This window comes from Podarcis liolepis (assembly GCF_965112155.1).
Source record: "Podarcis liolepis genome assembly, chromosome: 8".
Classification (NCBI taxonomy): domain Eukaryota; kingdom Metazoa; phylum Chordata; class Lepidosauria; order Squamata; family Lacertidae; genus Podarcis; species Podarcis liolepis.
The window spans coordinates 59,296,893-59,320,113 of NC_139560.1; the positions used below are offsets into that span (position 1 = coordinate 59,296,893).

Genomic DNA, 23,221 nt, shown 5'->3' on the forward strand with positions numbered 1-23,221 from the left:
TTTGTGATGGTGCTCATAGGTACAGAGTACTGTCACCTCTCTTTTTGTTGTTGCTGCCCATAGCAACCACAACACTTGGAAGATATGAGTACCTGCATCTCATTGTTTACCAAAAATAGCACCAAGTAAGTGCACACATATTGTAAGTGAACAAGCAAGCAAGACTACAGGGTTTTATTCAAGGCAATGACTACATGGATTAGATGCTACTTCTACAGTTCAACTCTATCAGTCCTTCTGTATAATACTGCAAAAAGGTATTCCGTATGTTCTAAATAGACCCCACCCTGTTTTGCACAGTCAAGTTACAGTTCTAGATTATAAGGGGTCTCTCTGAAACAACGACTGTTCACCGACAAATGCAATATATTTTCTTTTCCAAGAGAGCAACTTACTTAATTGAGTTTCTAAAGTGGTCTTCAGCAGGGCTTTTAACAGTACAGCTGTTCAGGAGCCACAGATCAGCTTCTGCAGCATTGTCTGGAAGACAGAAATATATAATGAGTAATTAGAATTTGTTCATGAGTCTTCCATAGGACTGGATTTAACCCTTTAACAAATGAAAACAGAAAAATATGAATACAACATTGTTCATAATAAGCATTAACATATTTTTTTAAAAATAGATTTCAGTGCAGGGAGGAGGTTTCATATACAACTATTTAAGGCTCATGAGATGGACAACCTGATCAATCAATACCGTATAGAGCAGGGATGAGGAACCTGACAGCAATGTTCTTTCACAGACAACCTACTGGGTGCCAGATGTCAGTGGTAGACAGAACAACAGGTGTCACTCTGATTTTTGTATAGCAGGCTATATTCTGGTCACACAGATGTCAGAGGTTTCTACATACCCACTTCCACACCCACACCCCTCTATCCATCTAAGCAAGCAAGAGCCGTTATCACAGTTCACATTGCAGTCAGGCAAAAGAATGGAGAGAAAGCCCTGAAGGTTGGTTAGGAGAAGCTTGGATTCAGCCCTTGGCTCTAAGATCCCTCATATCTAGTATACGACATTTCATTATCACATATCACACCTGTGTTTTCACCCATTTCTGTATACCAGATAACCCGTTCTTCTCATGTGCCAAATTCTGATTCTTCCTGAAGTGCATTCTCAGTGTCTAAATACAATTACCTTCTCTCTCACACTATTTCTACACACACATTGCAACACAAGGTTTAACTTCTGACAGTGCAATACCATAGCACAGAGAAGTATGGGTGAATATTCCAACCAGCCAATTAGCATCCACACACATGGCTGAAATGTTCAAACTCACCCATTTGTTCTCTACTAGAATAACAAATATTTTAAAGGTGTCTCTCATTCTAACTGTTGTTTTTAAAAGCATCACAGTTGTTGTTTTAACAAAGGTGAAGGAGACACAAGTGTGGCCATGTCAAAAACTCTAATAAAATGCAAGAATTTAGCTGTAGCTTCTTTTGTATATATTAGGTAAGTGATAGTTTAATACTAAGGGTAGGTTCCTATTAAGAGCAGAACTGAAGAGCTGGCAGGAGTATGGCAGGTGTTTGAATACTAATGTATTAGGAGCAATCATTGGGTCAGTCACATCAAGTGAAGTTCCCCATGGATAAGTAGTGGGACCTTTGCTTTTAACCCGTTTATAAAGGACCTGGCGATTCGGGGTAAACAGTGAGTGGGCAATGTTTGCCGATGCCACAAAATTAGTCAAGTTGACTAAAAATGGTTGTAAAGGGTCCAAAAGGATCTCTTTTAAAAGTGCCAAGTTATTGCTATTTAAGAAAATGAATGAAAATGGAACTGCAAATATTATAATATTGTTATATAAATCTATGGTGCAACCACATTAGGATTCCTGTGCTTAACCTCAAAAAGGACACAGTTGAGCTCAAAAAGGTTTTTAAAAAGATGAAACCAAAATGATCAAGAGGCTGGAACTATTCCAGTATGAAGTAAGGTTACAACATTTGAAGATTTTTAGTTGTGGGGAAGATGAGGAAGCGGGGACTAGAGGTATATAAATTAATGCATGATGTGAGAAAAGTGGATTGAGATCAGGAGAAAAACTTACTTCTGGGGCCATCCAATGAATCTAAATGTTGGAAGATTCAGACAGCCAAAATAAAGTACTCCTTCACACAGCAATTAAAATTATGGAATTTGTTCCCCCAAGATGATATTATTATTATTATTATTATTATTATTATTATTATTATTATTATTATTATTCCTGACCACTCTGGGTAAAATATACAAATATCTTTTATTTTTGTATGGATGGCAATGTAATTAAAAGGACATTTGCCCATTTACAGGAGCAAGATGGCCAGGTTGTGTGGTTAGTTTTATCTGAACTTTAATCCTACACCATGCATATTTTTGGAATTCAACACCGGTGAGAAACTGAATAAGTGTTGTGTGTGCTTGTATATATTTGTGTATATATTTGTAGGAGTGCTAAAACATAATAATACATTTGTGCGCAATGATCCTGTACTGGAACTATTTTAATGTCAGCTCTTTTTGGATCAACTCACATATGTTGTTTTTAAGGATTAAGATGAACTGTTTAGCTGTTCAAAATTTCCCTTATGCTCCAGTCCTAAAAATATTTGCTACCACAAACAGCGTTTCTGTAAACCAGATTGGATACAAGGAATCCAACAATAATACTAAATTAACACTGTTCAACTTACAAACAACTCAAAACAATGACTTTTAGCTTCAGTTTGCCTTCTCCAAGAAACAAATACTGCACAAACCACAACATCTATCATGCATTTGTAAAACACCAACACCAAAGAAATTCAAAAGGTCATGGAAACTTCTGAACAATTTCAAAACACTAGAGGTTCTGAAAAGCACAAATACTCACCATTATGCAATTAAGATACAGGGAAATTTGGTAAAACACTGAGTAAGCAATACAGATATCCACAAAAAGGATCAAAATATTTACACTTTGGTTTTCTAGCTAGCCCTTTCTGTTTATATCAATGTTCTTTTAAGAATATAGATACAGGCCTCCACCCTTAAGCAGAACTGTCTTAGCATCAGGGGCAAAGTGGGGATGTGTAAAGAGAAGTTGAACTTTTCTGACCTTGTTCAGGCAAAACAGACAGTAGAAATGAGTATGAAATGACTGAAATTTAACTTGTGACAAGTATCTAGTGAAAACAGAGCCCACTGTAACCCTGTTTTCAATGAATTAAGACAATATGCAAAATGCTTAGATAATGTTAATACCTCTCCTTAATGTGCCATGGCTGTCTATTTTTAAGAAGTTTCTTTGCCAGTTTTGTTTCAATTATTAAGTTTGTTCATTTCTTATAGTGGGTCTGTGTATGTTTGTTTGCTGACAGGGGGAAGTATAATAGTGCAACAGCATGCTTTATTCAACAGGTAACTACTTCTGCTTTTGTATTCACATATTCTTGAAAACCTAATAAAAGTTACTTTTAAAGTAAGTGTTTTTGCTATGGGACACCTGATCCTTGGCAGCTGAACTGATTCGGGCATCATTTCCAGTTTTTAATCTCTTCTAGGTCATGGATGACCAGCTTCTCAGCTTCCAGAAAGGGCTAGAAGCCTATTTTACCACCCAAACTGGCCTCCTCAAAATGGGTCATGCATTATAATAGAGGTATCACCATCCTGCAGTGAAATCTGCACAGATACATAGAATATACACCCATGAATCAAAAGGAGTATGGGAAAACTCAGATCACACCAAATGTATTATTATTATTATACAGAGATTTTCGTGTGATTTGGCAAGAATAAACAGCTTACAACCTATTTCATGTTGTGCTACAAAAAAGAGCTCCTACTTTTTAAAACTTCAGATTTCATCTGACATGGCTCCTTTCTACTCCCATACAAGCTGACTTGCAGTTTTTAAAGTCTCCCACTGATTTCCATACATATGTTTTCACAAGAGCCAAGGTCAGCTTATAAACTAAATCATATTCTGTTCTAATACCTATTTCCCAGCCTATATTTCTGTAACTTTTGTCTGTATTATGTTGCACCCAGAGGCAATATATTGATTTCAAATGCCTTGCTTCCACTTATTTCCCCTGACATCTAATCCCACATGGAGTCTGGATTTAAGCTACATCTATCACTTTTAACAGAGAGAGGGCTAAAATATAGAAAACTTATCTGAGCCAGATATGTCCAAACACTTATTAAATTGTAGCTTCCAGCTAGTTATTGACTTTCACAGAATTACCTCCATACTTTATCCATTTGTTACTGTATCTGTCTTCTGAAAACTCAGATACCAGCGCTGAAGGTTTCATACCCAGAAGTCACATTAAAGCCTTGCAGTGCTTAGCAGTTATCTCCCAGCCTAAGATATTAAGTGAATAGAATTGCTTGAGAAAGTTTCAAAATGAGTGCATCAGAAATTAAAACTAAGAGTACTCTTAATGGATGTCTTGTGGGTACAAAGCCTTCTAATAACAGACACCAATAAGCTTTTATTAAAGCTGTGAGCTGGTCCTCTCCACTCCCCCTTGAGTAGTTTCATCTCTATCAGTCACTAAAGTTGGGTATGGAATAGCAACTATCAAAATAAATTGGGGGGCTGTGGGAATCATGCTCAGAAAAAGGATGGCTGAATTATATAGAAGTGTTTTAAGGCATGGAAATAGTCAGCTGCACTATGCAGGCCTTTGACTCTATAGTCTTTCCCCTCTTGCTTCCAGTGTCTTCTACTAAGGAGGCATGAGGTAAGAAACTGGAATCCCCTCACTTCTATTGCATTTTCATTGACCTTGGAAACCTGATGCAAGTTTACTTCCTTGAAAATATACAATATGTATGCCAATACTTCAAAAGTCCCAAATAGCTTCAGGTGGGGATGGGTATAAGAATAATGACAAATACCTGACAAGTGTACAGATCTTTTTGCTGATGTAAAAAACTAGCTTGTAAAGAAGTCATAGGGCAGCCCGCCCACCTCTTAATGAATGGCAAGAGGTATGTATTATCTATGATAGCACTCTCATCTCATCTTCCAATGCACTTTACCCAACTGTCAGGAACTGGCAGGCTGATGAGGAGTGGTGGGAGGCACTAGCTGGGGAACCACCAATGAAAATCCCAGAGGAGGAGGGCTCAGAGCCTGGGGATTAGTGATGGGCTATACATCCAGGAGAGTTCAGAGTGGAGGAGTTTTTGGATGCTGAGAGGCAACAGAATTCAGTGAACAGGGAGAGCCTGTGACAGGGAGCAGTTCTGACTCAAGAGGATGAAGCAGAGGAGGAGGGGGAAGAGGCTGCATGGACTCTGCCTCTCCTATTGTGACAAACTTCTTTTCCCCATTTGTCATGATGGTGGACTTCCTGGGATACTGACTGACCAGCGAGGTGGTGAGATGGATTCAGTGAAAGTTCAGAGCGTGGCATCTGGGCGGGTACTGAGGACCACGTCTCCAAGGATATGCAGAGTGTAGAGTGGAACAGAGATTAGAGATGCCTAGACACAGTTTGAGACTGCTTGGGAAACAACTGGCAGAAGAGAAGCCTTAGATGAGGTTGAAGGCAAGGACTGTCAGTCCTGGCAACTGCTCTATAAGGGCAAAAATAACTGGAAAGTGTTGCTGAGTTGTATGTTGTTTCTTTGAATAAAGAGTTAATTTCTCTGACAAACTCTGCTTCTTGCTTGCTGACCCGCATCTGACTCCAGACCTGACACCACCTAGCTTACATTGTTTTGAATCATAATGCTTTTGTGCTTTAGAACAGTCTATTAGTGTCTTATTCAAGAGAACAACATAGCACCATTTTTGAAATATCAATAAATTATTTTGAAGAGGAAATAGTTCAGTTGGTAGAACATGAGACTCTTAATCTCAGGCTTATGGGTTCAAGGCCCACATTGGACAAAAGATTGCTGCATTGCAGGGGGTTGGACTAGATGACCCTTGTAGGCCATTCCAAATCTACAATCCTATGATTCTATGTAGAAAGTAAACAGTCCACTAGAGTTTGCCAGATATACAAGGAGAAGACAAGAAAAGGCTTGGGGTGCATTTTCTGCTGTGTATAAAACAACTTCTACCACCAAGACTCAAAAAAAGTAGTTAACTACTGTGCTGGACTGCCATAGCTAGTCTGTCTCCACAGTCATATTAATCACACTAATACTGCATCTAAGTGACTTCTGCCAAGTCAAAGGTCACTGCATGAATTAATCAAATTAACAAACAAATAGTTGAAATTAAGTAGACTCTTAAATATTCATCATCATTCGTCTGATCCATACAGGAAGACTTTCCCGCATGCATAGCCAGCACATTATGATCACATGGGGAAACAATAATTCACTGGGCTATGCACTGTAAACTTTTGGGTTTGTTGCTATACTAAATGGAGTAAAAGAGATCAGAACCTGTGGAGGAAGTGTTGCCTAAAAACTTTCTGTGTATCCCTGAATTAAACCAGACTGATGAATACTACAAGTCTTTTACTATCACCAATATTTAGAAGTTCATCTGTGCCTCTGCCAACTTTTTCCTTTTGCTGCACCTCAAAATTAATCCCTATTGCTTAGGTTTATAAGACAACATCAGAGAGAGCACATGACAGTACAAAGAGCAGCCAGGACAAAATACACTGGCAGACTAGATGTTCTTTTAAGTAGAAAGTCACTTGAGCATTGCAATGATCATGGGTGTTTTACTGCAGAATTCCTAAGCAGTGTAAAGCTATGGAGAAAAAGAAGAGGGAAGAAATATCCTTGGTGAAATTCCTCTGAGAGTATTCAAACTATAGGAGGGATCCATTAATTGCTTCATCTATCACAGTCTACCAGCAAAACAGCTGTAATAAACTGACAGCTACAGTTTTAAAAATATTGTAGTGGAAAAACAACTGCCCATGCAAAAACTTTCCTTTTATGTTGATTGCTAACTTTAATCTTACATCTTCAATTATCACAATTTAATTGTGTGTTTGTATATTTTGTATCTCCACCACCTTTGCAGCTGTTCTCTCACAGCACATGACTGGGGCATTTATATTTATCTGTGTTCAAAGATCTAAACCAAAATAGAATATCAAGTCTTTACAAGTTAGCAACATGTAAACCTGCACCTCGAGAAAAAGGTATGCTTAAACCATTTTCTTGGAAAACTGTTTGAAAGCCTGGAGTGAACCCTAGTGGTCAATATCCAAATTTTTAGAGAAAGGAACAATTACATATATAGAATAATAAAACTGCTTCATCAAGTTAGGCACACATTTTGTTACTCAGTACTCCATTGGAGTATCGCATTTTCCAACTGTTCTGAAACCACGAGAGCTGGACATTTTTAAAAGCTTCCCCCACAACAATCACATATTTTAAAAGGACAGTTTCTTAGAAGTGTGTTGTTAACATTGCTATCTTTCTGGAACCAGATTAAGACTTTTTTATCCAAGCACTTCGAAGGTTTTTATGTTGTTGGTGGTCTACTCACTTTGCTGCTGTTTTTACATGCCTTTATGTTGTAATTTTATGATTCATTACTGAATGACTTGTTTTGTGTACTTCACTTCACCATGGTATCTGTACAGATGAAGGATAGATTATATTTTCCTATAAACATAAAAATGTATGGCTGTCATCATGCGGAAGTTTTAAACCTAACACAGAGGTTAATATTGTTTAGCATCTTCAAACAGTGGACTTCTTTGATGGCTTATTATTTCACTTGCTAACATTTCACCAGAATAACTAACAAATGTTAATTTCTTGCTTCAATTCAACATTTACAACCTTTTATTTCTGTCCAAACCTTTCTGATTACAGTGGTACCTCAGGTTACATACACTTCAGGTTACATACACTTCAGATTACAGACTCCGCTAAACCAGAAATAGTGCTTAAGGTTAAGAAATTCGCTTCAGGATGAGAACAGAAATCGTGCTCTGGCGGTTTGGCGGCAGCAGGAGGCCCCATTAGTTAAAGTGGTGCTTCAGGTTAAGAACAGTTTCAGGTTAAGAATGGACCTCCGGAACGAATTAAGTACCGTATTTTTCGCCCTATAGGGCGCACCGGCCCATAGGGTGCACCTAGGTTTTTTTTTGGGGGGGGGATACAGATATCTGCCCGAAGCCCGGGGCGCGCAGGCTTCGGGATGCAGGCTGCTATCTGCAAGCCTAAGGCAGTGTTTCCCAACCGGTGTTCCGCGGCACACTAGTGTGCCGTGAGACACCGGCTGGTGTGCCGTGGGAGGAAGGCGGGCGAGTCGGGCGGTGAGAGGCGGCGGCGGCGGCGAGGATCCGCGTCAAGCCGGGGGCGGCTCCGCGGTGGTGGTGCCGAGCGGCGGGGCAGCGCGCGCAAAAGGGAGGAGCGCGAGACAGCGGAGGAGGAGGAGGCCGGCATGTCCGGGCAGCAGCAGCAACAACAGCAGCAGCAACTCCCGCCGCCGCCCCCTCCTCCGCCCGCTATCGCCGCCGCCGCCTCAGCTGCCCTCGCTCTGCTGCCTCCTCCCACCCCGGCAAGGGGGAGGGAAAAAACTTTCGCTTTTGTGCGTCCCTCCCGGCGTGATGCTGCGCGCTGACGTCACGGGGCGGGGCTTTAATGGTGGTGTGCCGCGAGATTTTTTTCCGGCTAACAGGTGTGCCGTTGCCCAAAAACGTTTGGGAAACACTGGCCTAAGGAGCCCGGCAGGAACTCCCGCGGGCTCCCAAGGCTTGTGGATAGCTTCCTGAAGCCTGGAGAGCGAGAGGGGTTGGTGCGCACCGACCCCTCTCGCTCTCCAGGCTTCAGTGAAAGCCTGCATTCGCCCCATAGGACGCACACACATTTCCCCTTCATTTTTGGAGGGGGAAAAGTGTGTCCTATAGGGCGAAAAATACGGTACTTAACCCAAGGTACCACTGCACTTTTTAAAGATATTGTGGGGGACAGCAATACTACATATGACATGCATGCCAATTCCAGGATTATCTTCTTCTGCACACACTGTACAGATAATGGACAGCTTGCCTCAGGATCTCCTCCTTGTTACTTCATGATCCTGCCCACCTCAATATCCCTACATATATTTCAGACATGTAGGGATCGACAGGTAGATCCTGGGGTGTTCCTAGTCGACCGTAGGTGCTCCTGATCGATTGCGGGATTAAATAAAGGTGGCTAGGAAGGTTGTTGCTCCCCATCCCCGGTGCCAGGTCCCCCCGCTGCTGCAGCATATTAAGCTGTTCTCTGCAGCAAGCTCAAGTAAGCGTGATGCTAGCGAGTGGCAGCGCGGGTTAGGATCTGGGCAACCCTCCCTGGAAAAAGCTCAGCAGCTCTGAGCAACGCTGCCCCCAAAACACTCAACTACTAAGGGCAACCCTCCCCCAAAGAAACTCAACAACTCTGAGCAACACACCCCACGCACGCTCCTCCTCCCTCCAATGACAATGGGTAGAACACTTCCAGTTTTTTTTATACTGGGAGTAGATCGCAGTCTCTTGAGAGCTGGATGTGCCTGATATATTTAATTTAATGCATATGTTATTTTTATTAAAGTTGCCTTGACAAGAAAAATCTACCCTTTCCTGAAATTTCCAATAGCATTCAAGCTCAATTTTAAACTTTCAGAAATACTAGCATTTTGTGTGGGGGGGGGGTGTCTATTTTTGACTGCCTCAATTTTTAGGAAGGTTGATGGAAAAAAGGGGGTATCTATATAAACAATTTTAAAACAAAACACCAGTTTTCTGGTTTCTCAGAAGCAAGACTGGCACAGATATGCTTTTGCAAGAAATGCACTGAGATCATGCACATAATTGGTTTCACAAACACAGGCCTTATTAACATCCAGATACTGTCAACACTGTGGCATTTCTCCTTTCATACCTACCACAACATAGATAGAATGACGTTCAGAGCTGCTGGCGAGGGTTATACTGCACTGTTTTTTAACAGGTACAGTTTCAGAAAATGCTGATCTCATCCACCACTGAGCTATCTGCTGCAAGTCACAAGAGTTCCGAGCAATGGTTTAGGAATGCAAATGTTATATTCCTCCCACACCTGTCTAATTCTTTATTGCAATATGATGTGCACAAATGCTATTATTTATGCTGAACAGGCAATAATCAAGGTAGGATTCTCCACCACAGGGCACAAGACTTCTGCTTTAATAACAAATGGTACACTATCATATTGGAACATCTTTTAACAAGTTTAGTCCATGGAGCAGTCTGTAGGGTGCTACAGATTTGCAGCGCTTCCCTCTTAGATGCTTACTGGAGGTGAAGTTAGGTGTTCAATAGATGCTCCATACTGTACTTAAGAGTAGTAGACAAATTTGTTCAGAAATGACAGCCATAACCCAGCCACTCTGGGTACCTGCCACCTGGGAAAGTGAGACCAGGCCACAGCATTATAGCCCTCTCTTGTACCCTCCATTTCCCCGTTTGAGTCACTTGCTGCCACCAGCAGCTCCTTATCAAACAGCTTCCCAAAGTTCAGGATATCTGTTCAAGTGGAATATCTAGCAAAGCAGAATAAAATATCTCATCCCCCCCCCCCCGGTTTCAGTTTGGGCAGAGCGACTCTGTGGATTCTGTCAATTTCCATTTTCATAAGCTCAAGATCGGGAAAAGTTTGATTAGCCCAGTTGAGGGAAAGAGCTTCAAAGTATTGTTGATCAGGGAGTTCATTCCCAGATGAATATTTTGTCTAAAGCTCCATAAGTGAGGCACCACCACTTAAAAGGTCTGTTCTCGTGGTGACAACTTCCAAATGCCCTCAAAGGAGGCACATCAAGAAGGGCCTCAGATGAGGAACAAACTCCTTTTGGTTTGCTTGTACAAAATGCAATCCATTACACTTCAGTCCTCTCCATGTAGGAAAAAAAAGAATTTGTTATATACAAAGGAACCTGAATTTTCTGGTCCATATCAAAATATCAAAAAGAGAAAGAAATAATGCTATCCTTCCAACATTCTTGTTGATCAAAAAGAATAATGGAATGCAAATTAATATGATAAAACCCAAGTTAAGACTGTTTTAAAAGCAGACATTAAGTGGAAAAGAATGGCACAGGAACACATTACGGATTCTATATTTTTTTGCATAAAAAATTTAAGTGAGTACACACACACAAAACCCCAACCAACTAATTATTTGCATAAAACCTGGATTAGCTTGAAGCTCTTATTTCCATGGCCAAAATGTTATGCAATGTTTTGACTAAACACATCTCTTGTTCTTTATTTACAACAGGTTACCACTAGCATCTTCCAGTCACTTCTCAGTTCCCTCTACCTTTTTACTTCAATAGGTAAAAGCCCTGAACATGCTGACTAATCACTGATCCTGAGATGAAACACAGCCTCATTAACACTTTTAAACATCAATGAGCAAACAAATGAGGGGTTAATGATAATTATGGAGTTGTTATCGCTTACTAACGGCTTGGGCAAAACCTAATTTGTCTGCATTAAAATTTGCCTCATCAGACAATTAACAATGGGACTATTTTATCCTTCATGGGGCCAATCAGAAGCTGAAAATGTTGCAAGGGGTCACAGAAGATAAAATGAGTAACAGGAGCACAACAAATAGAATCTGGTCTTATATCACTACAGTATTCAGTTTTTAGTCTGGGCTTTTTATGTTTTTCAGATTACAGAAATATGGGGTGTACATGTTAAAAGGAAAGTGGGACAACCATTAATTCTCTCATACACCTATCAAATTATTTCTGTACAAGACTGGAGATAAGAAAAGAAACAAGAGTTATCTGTAGCATATCCAAAACATTGCCTGAGTCCAAAGATACCCTTATCTGAGTTTAAGTCCTCTTCCTAACTTAGCGGAAGAGCACTGTGCAAGAGCAGTCCATCTTCTCCCTTAGAATTCTCCTACGCTTTCACAAATATTCCCTCACTAAAAAAGTGAAGACATCGTCAATAGGTAACAACACACAACCCATGTATAGATATCGATGGACATAGGCATAATGTGCCATACCTCCAGTTACTTTGTGCAAAAATTTTGGCAACAGTTTGCTGAACAGTACTAATGCGTGAACTCCTACTCACGCTTTTAAAAAATTCAACCCATTGTTTTTATCTACAAGTACATGCACAGTGGGTTAGATGTTTTGCTCAGATCTAGTTATTTCCTAGTTATGGGAAGGGCCGTGGCTCACTAGCAAAGCCCATGCTCTGCATGCAAACGAGTTACAAATTCAATCCCTGGCATTTCCAAGCAGGGCTGAGAGAGACTCCTGCCAGAAAAGCTGGAGAACGATTGCTTGTCTGTGTGCTGCTTTAGATGGAATAATGGCCTGACTAAGGCAGCTTCCTACGTTAATAGAAACGAATGACCTTTTCTCATTTCATAGATATGGAAAGGCACCAATCTTCTCTGTATCTATGGGTAGGCATGAGCTCACCATTTTATAAATGTTCTGGACAAATTCATATAAGTGAGAAAAATGGTTCCCCATGCCCCAAACACAGAATATACGAAACCTGATAAGCTTATAGATTCCATTTGGGGACTCTTCTTGGGACTTCTTTCAGCCATAATTTAGTTAGCAGACACTGTCCTAACCTTTTAAAGCTTTTCTCTGCCAAAGGACTACAAGCTTGCTTAAAAAGAAAAAAAGAAAAAAAAAGATTGCTAGCTAGCAGACTATTCTATGGAAGCCAGGCTCCATGGTTTATACACCAGTTCCAGTAAATCCTGCCTGTGAGAAACCTGTTAAGATTCTCTAGCATGCTTCATTACCAAAGGCTGATACATTAATATGCCATAGTCTTATTGTATTCTGTTGACAGACAAGTAGAAACAGAACTCTACGCCCACTCAGTTACGCAACGTTACCTGGAAGTTTTAAAAATAAACTTGGTTACTAAATTACCTATCTGAATGCCGATAGGAACAGACTTATTGAGTCACATGCTATTGGGTTTTTTTTGTTTACTATTTAGAAGAAGAGGGCACCCAAGCTGAACTGCTTCCCCTTCTGCAAGGATCAATTTTATAAAGCTTGAGTGACAGATAAGTATCAACAAACTTTGCAAACTTGCACATCTGGCATAGTATTTCACAGACTATTTGCCTTGATTATTCCTCTCCAGGCAACTTTGCCTGCTGGTTGTAAGGTAGCAACAGTAAAATATACCCAGCTATTTATTCATGCCTATATCCAAGCATTTACAGTGGTACCTTGGTTTACGAACTTAATCTGTTCCAGAAGTCCATTGTTAAACCGAAACCGTTCTTAAACCAAGGCGTGTTTTCCCTAATGAGGCCTCCCACTGCCAGTGCCCTTCCACCGTTCAGATTCCATTCTTAGACCAAGGTAAAGTTTGCAAACCAGAACACTACTTCTGGTTTTGCAGAGTTCGTAAACTGAATAGTTCGTAAACTGGACTGTTCTTAAACCGAGGTACCACTGTAATAGAATAAAAAGTTACAATACAGAATAAGTTACACAACATTGTAAGTAATGATTCTGAAGAAGTACAGGAAAGTGACAAGGTATTGGGTGCAGAATTCAGCTTGTTGTTTTCCCACCGAAAAAACCCTTATGGCTATGAATTCATGACTGACAATGTGTGGGCAACGCCAGATGAGGTTTCAGAAACCAAAGATGGCTGAATAAGATTTCCAGTGGGCAGAAAAGGTTTTGATTACCCTTAATAGTTCCTTGACACTTTCCATGATCTACAAAAGTAGATTAAAATTGTATTCTTAAAAACTGTGGCATAAATTATGACGAGTTGTGCAAATTTACACAATATAAAAAGGTGGCAGAATCCAGTTTTTCATAGTATAGAACTTTCCTTCAACAAGGAGTACAAACAGTCCAGATACTACATTATTCAACAAAGCCAAATTTAGGATGCAAAACATTCCTTCAGACTGATATAAGTCCTATGACAGAAATAAAATATTAAAATTGCTAAGATTTAAAGTACCACCATCTAAACAATCTGGTTTATTTCTGATTATAGGGCAGGAACAGGTGTAAAATTCAGCTATGCTATTTTTCCTTGTCACAGAAAGTCATGTTTTGGTACAAGCAAGACAATTAAGCATGTGCAGGATATACTCCTCAAGACAGACTTTTTACCCATATGGGCTAATTATTTTCATGCAATTAGAAATGCCATTCCAGCTGAACTAACTGAAAAGGTTATTTAGCAATCTGGACAACAACAAAATGTTCAAACCAAATTTACATTTCATTTCAATTTATTAATAGACATATTGAGCAAAAGGAAAATTATTATCTGTAACTTTGTTACAATAGCTCCACAGGACCAATTTATGATTTGGGACCATATTTTTAAACATACTTTAATTGTCAATGTAAATTATGAAACAATGTTGTGTGCCCACCTCCCTTGAAACCTACATCTTCATTCATATAAATGTAAAATGTGTATATCAAAATATAATTCAATCTAATAGTAGTCAGTGGCTGTATGCCAGATGGTTGGCAGACAAAAAGGACCATAAAAAACCATCAGGAATCACTTATACACTGTTTTAGGTTCAGTGATGGAAAAAAGTGAAATACAAATCTTTTTTAAAAAGAAAGAAATCAAGGACTCCCTGGAAGAGGACAAATGTTTTAAAAAATTAAAGACTGTGGTTCTGTTTTGTGAGTTCATGCAGAAAAGAGGAGCAACACAGGCAGCTTAGTGAGCCAGTTAGTTGAGTCTCAGACATGGCCTGAATTCTGTTTGCCTGCTCAGGCAGCTATGTAAATATTCAAGAGCAAGTGCTTGAGGACATCAAGTGGCTGTTGCTTGCCTTAATATATTTCTCTGTCATTTCCTTATTTGGGGCCACACACTTTTGTTTGCCTGCATTCCAAGCCAGTCCCCATCCCCCCCCCCAATGACTTTCCTGCTGAACTCATGGGAAGATTGACCAGCTTGAAAAGAATATGCCAGATCTGTGCTCCACCTTTTCAGGGTCCATACAGGTGCTCCAGCTTTCTGCATATCTCAGGGATCATAATTCTGTGTAGATCTCCAATGAAGCAAGCACCAATTCATGCAGAAGGCTCCATGTTCAAACCTTAGCATCTCAAGACTAAATTGGAAAGACCTCTGCTTGATATTCTGAAAAATCACTGCCAGAGTATACTATACTAAGCTAAATTGACCAATGTGTAACACTAGTATGATGCACTTTCTTTCTGCATTGCCTACTGGCACAAAAGGACGGGGCAACCATCCTGTACAGATAATTAGAGAGGAGGGTTGCAGTGGGAATAAAACAGGAATTGGTTACCAAAGTTGCATCTAATTTGCTTTTTCCTACCACCAATCCATATGATGTTGCAACTACATATACCCTGAAGCTGATTCCTTACTTGGAAGACATCCACATGCTAAGATTCTCAGCATTTTAACAACATCCACACACCACAGTGCAATTCTTTAGAAACCCTTTACACACCCTACACACATAACAATCTCTATCAAAATACACACTGCACTACCGTTTTGCCCAAACAAAACTGACTGTGGTCTCCTGTGCTGTCTGGAAAGCAAAATACCAAAGAAGCATGGGTCAGATTTTTCTGTGGTGTAGTGGTTAAGAGCGGTAGTCACGTAATCTGGGTAACCGGGTTCGCGTCTCCGCTCCTCCACATGCAGCTGCTGGGTGACCTTGGGCCAGTCACACTTCTCTGAAGTCTCTCAGCCCCACTCACCTCACAGAGTGTTTGTTGTGGGGGAGGAAGGGAAAGGAGAATGTTAGCCGCTTTGAGACTCCTGAAGGGGAGTGAAAGGCGGGATATCAAATCCAAACTCTTCTTCTTCTTCTTCTTCTTTGACAAGTTTATTTTTTTGTTCATAGTGATTTATTAACAAAAAAAATTAAATCTATCTATTTCATTTATCTTAGCTGCTCTTTCAACCAGAAAATTCTACTCAAGGTCAAAAGCCAAATGCTTTTTGGAGAGGGGATCTTGTATATTAAGACAAAGGCTAAAAAAAGAAGGCCGTGTTCTCCCCATAGAGTCAGTTTTCATGGACCTCAGCAGAATAAATGTATTCCCTATTTACTGCTGGCTTTCTGAGTACTTTATGGATAAAATATATAAGTATACAGGCAAAGAAATCAATAATGAAAGCTACAATGGGGAGAACCCATCATTATTGAAAGCAATATGGCTAAAAGGTATGGCAGCCAAATGGGTATTTCCAGCCAAGGAGATTATATCTCTCTGAAGTCAAAAGGTGGCTAGCGCCACCACAACCTGTGTGGGCTATCTGTGCGATATCTAGACACCCTCCGCAAAAGAAATGCTATGCTGACCAAAGGTCTGGCCACAGCATGGCAATTTTTCTCTTCTCTCAAGAAAATCCTAGGTGAATGCTTTAAACAGTAGCTGACAAGCCATATAACAATTAATCATAAGCAGCAATGCAAGTAACAAGGGGAGGCCACTCAGAAATCCCTCTAAATTGAAAAGGGTGAGAGAAGAAGAAATGAACAAGGAATGTAGTGCATGCCCTGTGCCTTTTCTGTTCCTGCCATCAAGCATAAACTTCAAAAGATAATGTCCTTTGGAGGCTGCAGATGTTACATTTGGAAATATGCCATCCACCAAACACTTGTGTAACAGAAAGGTCAAACAGTCAGATCTGCTGAATACTTTTATTCTTTTTCAACCTTAAAATGTTGCTACAATACAAGGAAAAAACGTTGGTCATTTTCATCTTTGTTCTGTAAGCACTGACAAATCTCCAATTATGAACAAAAGTAGCTCCCTTATTTAGTTTTGGCCGGATTAAGCTCTGTTCACTAAGCAAGCAAAAACTATGCAAATTTCTTAACTGCAAGTATAGTGTGGGGTTATGCTACCCATAAGACAACATTTAACATGCAAAGTGCATGGAAACAGCCATGAACAGGTTTATCCTGGGAACAGGACTTGACAGATTTTCAACTGACAGCCTTTCAATTGCATGCAAGTTAATCCTTTTCATATCAGTATCTGTACTCCTGGCAACAGATAGCCAACTCATTATGCAAATTGTTTAAAGAATCCTGCCCTGTTTTTAAAATTCCAAGCTGCAGATTTGTATAAAATATTGAAAGTTTGCATAAGTCAGTTTGCATGGGTTGGGTCAAACAGAAACAATTATAACGGATGGCTCTGTCAGACCAAACATTCATTGCATGGAAAACATGCTTGACTTTGAAGGAGCAGGTGTTAAGTAGGGACAAGAGGAAGTTGTTATTGACTAGCCCTTGTTTGAATACAAGTTCTATGGCTACACAGGAAACAAATTTCTGGAGAGATTCCTGCAGTAGGTAAATGTTTTATATACCTACTGTACTTTCTTTTATATGATTCTCAGGGTCTCCCAATATATTACTATCCATGCATTTCTGATTATGCCTGGTATAGTCATTTCTGTCCGTTTTTTGCTGGGCAGATGCTACATTTTCCCAACAGCTGGGTGATATTCAGTCACCTGCTAACACCTTCCAACTATCCACAAAGCTCTCTGTGTATACAGTTTGCAGTTAATTCTGTCTCTGCAGACACAGGCAAGCTGAACCAAAAGTTCTGGTGCTAAGGTAATATTTTACTAAGGCAGTTACTTGCAATCTCTTTCCAAAAAAACGTACCGTCTGGATTTAGATTTTGCTGGCTCAGTAGTTAGAAATAACTGAAAATTTTCTGCATACATAATTTCCATTTGAAAGAGCAAATTATGGTAGCTGGAAAAAATGCTTGCTATATTTTTTTCCTCCTTATATGTTTAATTATTCCTCTTAATCTTGAGAGCTTTAATTATTTCTCCAGCCATGCAAAAGTGTAAAGATTGGAACAGCTACATAAGAAGGTTCCAGGTAATGGTTTGGAGGTAAGGTAAAGGGACCCCTGACCATTAGGTCCAGTCATGGCCGACTCTGGGGTTGCAGCGCTCATCTCGCTTTATTGGCAGAGCCGGCGTACAGCTTTCGGGTCATGTGGCCAGCATGACTAAGCCACTTCTGGCAAACCAGAGCAGCGCACGGAAACGCCGTTTACCTTCCCGCCAGAGAGGTACCTATTTATCTACTTGCACTTTGACATGCTTTTGAACTGCTAGGTTGGCAGGAGCAGGGACCGAGCAACGGGAGCTCACCCCGTCATGAGGATTCGAACCGCCGATCTTCTGATTGGCAAGTCCTAGGCTCTGTGGTTTAACCCACAGTGCCACCCGTGTCCCTCTTGGTTTGGAGGTACTACACCAATAACTCCTCCACTTCATAAAATCCTCATCCAACCAAAAGCAAAAAGTACTCCCCTCCTAAAAATATAAAAATGAGACCAAGCCCACATAAAGATTAATTATTCCTCATCTTTTGACAAAAGGTGAAGGGAATCCTCTCAGCCAAATTAGTTAACTGCTTCTCAACTTTGATGCAAGTTATCCAACAGAAGCACACAGTGTACCAAGGAGGGAGAAGGAGCTAGCAATTATGCAGATCTTGCCCACAATAGGCCTTAATGCTGCCAAGGCACTAAGATTCTTAGTTACCTAAATCTGTAAAGTATATGGTATATAAGAGAACTGATTTGTAGAACCTGGAAGGGAGCAGGTCACTTAGGAAACTAGCCCACAATCAGGGGGTGGGGGTGGGCGGGGGAAGTCAGAAATTGATAAAACTTTTCTGAAACACATTTAGAGGAAGCCATTCAACAGACTGTTTATAAAAGTTTAGTTAGAAACTGGGGCTTATTACCTATTGCAGAATTCAGCCTCTATCAGAAGGTCTGAAAACATTCTGAGGTCTGAGATGATTGATTTCTCTGTTGACTCAAGTATAATTAGTTCCTGCTTGGCAGGGGGTTGGACTCGATGGCCCTTGTGGTCTCTTCCAACTCTATGATTCTATGATTCTAGTTTGCTTTCCGAGAGATGCTATCAGCAACAGTTGAAGCACTTATACAGAATAGTACTGTCATTTTTTTATTTATGGAGGAACAGCAAGAGGAGTTGGGAATAGGTCAAGCAGGAAGAAACTAGTATGCTGATTTCTGTTGGGACTACAATTCTCAGAATCATGCGCTCAGTTTTGATGTTTGGGGCTGATGTGAGTTCAAGCCCAATGCCAACTTGTAGGGCCATAGGGTCCCCATCCCTGATTCAGACCCATGGTTGATTTGCCTAAAAGTACTCTTCTAAAAGTATGTTCCTTCTTTTCCTCATACCTTTCCCATTTTACTTTTAAACATATGGCACACAGACCAAAAGAATATTCAGATTCCTTCGTTCCCATTACTCATAAGGATTTCCCTTGCCTTATGAACAGTAGAACAATGTGCTAGTTGGAGCATCTGCTTATTATGCAAAGCTCTTCTTAAAAAAAAACCAGGTGACAATGGTTGTGTGGTTATAAAGAGTATCCTGAATTCTTCTATCAAATTCAAACTCACACAAACAAAAGGAAAACTGATCCAAGTTCTCTCATAATCAGATGGGCATAAAATAAACTCTCTTGCTTTGGAAGTGGTTTGGTCGTTCTAATCTTTTTCTGACTGTTATTGTGGTTTTCCAAGTATCTGAAAACTTGAAAAGATCCAGCCTTTTGCCAATGCCTCTCAGCCGGCTCACTGCTGGTGTCTGTCTTCCTCCCTGTTCTCAGAAATACCTTTCAAGGAAGGAGGGGGAGTGAAACCAGTTAAAGGAAGGCCCCCCACATCCAAGACCCCTTGGTAAGCTCCTTCATTTCCTGGGCAGGATTCACCTGAGCCCCATCAGAAGAAGCTCTGTGCAAGAACTTCCACTTGCACAAAGGGGATTCCCCCTCCCCCAAAATCAGGAGAAGCCCAAGAATATCATATGTGGGGAGCAGAGGGGAGATTGTTCTGTCTGGCAAGATGAAATGGTTGTGCAAATGGAATGTTTGTAATAGTGTTGAATTCCACCTGCTCTCATTTCTCTAAAACATACCTTCTAGCAGCAGCTATTGCAGACTGTGGAGGTGAGCAATTGTGTGTAGCTCCTTAGGTCCTTCTTAGGTCCTAAAGCTTTACAAACAATACAAAGATGCCTGGGAGTTGGAGTTTGGCAGGGTGTTCTTGTCCTTACGAGGAGCTCAGGTGCTTTAAAAGTCTTTGGCAAGGGGTTGAATTTGGAGGTGGGGAGAGAAAGAGGTGACGGAAAGAGCAGAGACAGTTTGAAATGCCCTGAGCTTATCTATGAGTGAAGCTCACAGCGATGTCGAGTGGGCATTTGGGCGATCAGCAGCAGTGAACAGGAATTTGGCAGCTGTGGCAAGGCATGTGAGTGATCGGCAGTGGCATGCATGCATTCGATTGGGGGCTGCAGCTGCTGTGAGTGGGCAGGCAATTGGTGGTGAGTGGGTGGTGATTGATGGCAAGCAGGCAATTGGCAGTGGCGACCTCCCCCCCCCCAAGCTCAACAATTGAAGGGCGACCTCCCCAACTGGGTGACCTCCGCAAAAAAAGCTAAACAACTCAGAGAGATCTCCCCCCCCCCCCACAAAAGCGCAAAAACTCAAGAAATACTGATTTCTTAATTTGGGGTTCAAAAAAATAGGGGTCATCTTATACACAGAAAAATACAGTATTTCACACATGCCAAGACACTGTTGGGTACAAGGAGTCAATGAGTGACAAACATGCATTTGAGAACTGGCCCTTAAGACTGCCTATGCCGGAAATCAACAGAACATCAGGTCTACTCCTTAGAACACAGTATCCTTTCAAATGGTATTCAGAACTATTACAAATTCAGAGCAGAAACCATTTGCTAATTGGAGGCTTGAGGCTACAATTATTTGTGTGCCTACTTATGTTGTTACACTTATATCCCACCTTCACTGCAAAGAGTTTAAGCCACAGAACATGGTTTTCAGTGTTATCCTGAGGCTGAAAGTGACTAAGCCAAGGTCACCCAGTGAGTTTCATTCCTTGTAGGAATTTGAACATGGTTTTAACCACTACAGTGGTACCTCTGGTTATGTACCTAATTCATTCCGAAGGTCCATTCTTAACCTGAAACTGTTCTTAACCTGAAGCACCACTTTTGCTAATGGGGCCTCCCGCTGCTGCCACGTGATTTCTGTTCTCATCCTGAAGCAACATTCTTAACCTGAGGTACTATTTCTGAGTTAGCAGACTCTGTAACCTGAAGCGTATGTAACCTTAATCGTATGTAACCCAAGGTACCACTGACTCGCAATAAAACTACACTGAAATTAGTGGGATTTCTTTCCAAGTAAGCACTTAGAGGATCTGGCTTTATGCAGGCTTTTGTTTAGTCATTGAAATTCACACTTAATTCTGGCAAAAACTATATTTTTCTTCCAACAGATATATGGGGTTCCAACATTTAATTCCTATTTCTTTTTGAGACTGAAACAGTAAGGGAGCAGCATCAGACAAGAAATAGAGAAGGCACAGTTTTAACAGTGGAAAATGTTGTCTTTAGCTAAAAGAACAGAATCTAAGGAAGTTCAAGGTCAACAGCTCAAGTGAAAACAAAACCTAATTTAGCAAGTATCTTACATGAAAAAGGCTCTTTGATTTAGTCAGTCGACTATTCAGTAAGCAGAAGAACTTAAAGTATGCAGACAAGAAACAGTGCAAATTAACTCCTTTTAAAATACAAGTTTTTCTAGAAATGCCTTTTTATATAATTGTATCTTTAAGTAAGAAAGCTTATTTATTATACATTTATGAAAATAGTATTAATCCGCAGTGCAGAACTGCTAAGAGGGACTCCCCACTAAGCTGCCTAAGGCATTAGCTGAGAAGCAGCAAATCCTGTGGCACAATCTACTTTAACACATAATTGATAAAAAACAGGCAGTTTCAACTGAGACTTGCATTAAATTATAGATAACATAAGTGCAATTTACAAGCTGAAGCTCCTTCTGTGTCATTTGTCAATAAGCTCTGAAACCCACCAGACAACCAGGATAATACAGATGCATCCACCCTGAACATTCGATGTCATATATTGTAAAAATGCTTTTTCAGAACAAATATATGGATCAGACATTTTTGTGTGTCTGCATTGCACAAAGTACCTGCATCAAATCTCAATAGCTACAATTGAGTTCCATTGGGTAATGTAAACAAGCTGAAATCTGGGGTGCAACTGGAATGCAACTGGAATGCACCTTGATGAGACCTTGAAACAATTGGGGTTAGATTTAGTCTCTACCTCAGCAGTATCCCCAAGTGTTAACTTCAGGTGTGGGGAACCTTTGGCCCTCCAGAAGTTGCTGAACTATGACTTCCATCAACCCCAGGGACTGTCCATGCTTGTTAGAGATGACAGGATTTGCAGTTCTCAGATAGTGGGGTTAAGTTGCCACTGACCACCTGGCTACACCCAACTTCTCCTTCCAATCACGGAGATTACAAAAATGGTTTCAGCACTAGTCAACCAAGTTCCAAAGTGACTTGAGGACTGTCAATTGCTGGGCAGGCCTGTCTTTGGAAGAGCAGAATTGTAGATAAGCACCTGCAATGTCTTTGCTCACAAGTGACTATTTGGCTATTTCTGCAACAAATCTGATGGAAGCTACTGAAACTACAAGAAAGACTAAAGCCCTCTTGTTGTTGTTGTTGTTGTTTAGTCGTTTAGTCGTGTCCGACTCTTCATGACCCCATGAACCAGAGCATGCCATGCACACCTGTCTTCCACTGCCTCCCACAGTTCGGTCAGACTCATGTTGGTAGCTTCGAGAACACTGTTCAACCATCTCGTCCTCTGTCGTCTTCTCCTTGTGCCCTCCATCTTTCCCAACATCAGGGTCTTTTCCAGGGAGTCTTCGCTTCTCATGAGGTGGCCAAAGTATTGGAGCCTCAGCTTCAGGTTCTGTCCTTCCAGTGAGCACTCAGGGCTGATTTCCTTAAGAATGGAGAGGTTTGATCTTCTTGCAGTCCATGGGACCCTCAAGAGTCTCCTCCAGCACCATAATTCAAAAGCATCAATTCTTCAGCGATCAGCCTTCTTTATGGTCCAGCTCTCACTTCCATACATCACTACTGGAAAAACCATAGCTTTAACTATACAGGCCTTTGTTGGCAAGGTGATGTCTCTGCTTTTTAAGATGCTGTCTAGGTTTGTCATTGCTTTTCTCCCAAGAAGCAGGCATCTTTTAATTTCGTGACTGCTGTCACCATCTGCAGTGATCATGGAACCCAAGAAAGTAAAATTTCTCACTGCCTCCATTTCTTCCCCTTCTATTTGCCAGGAGGTGATGGGACCAGTGGCCATG

At 40.7% G+C, this 23,221-nt stretch overlaps 1 protein-coding gene across 4 annotated transcripts in view; it reads right to left on the reverse strand.

Annotated features, from left to right (window-relative positions):
* The window catches only part of CDKAL1 (CDKAL1 threonylcarbamoyladenosine tRNA methylthiotransferase), a 236,361-nt gene that overhangs the window by 191,819 nt on the left and 21,321 nt on the right, over positions 1-23,221 (reverse strand). For all 4 annotated transcript variants that reach the window (XM_083518684.1, XM_083518683.1, XM_083518685.1 and 1 more), the window contains one exon: positions 396-480. In XM_083518684.1, the coding sequence (XP_083374810.1) occupies positions 396-480 (85 nt within the window). The remainder of the gene's footprint in view (positions 1-395; positions 481-23,221) is intronic.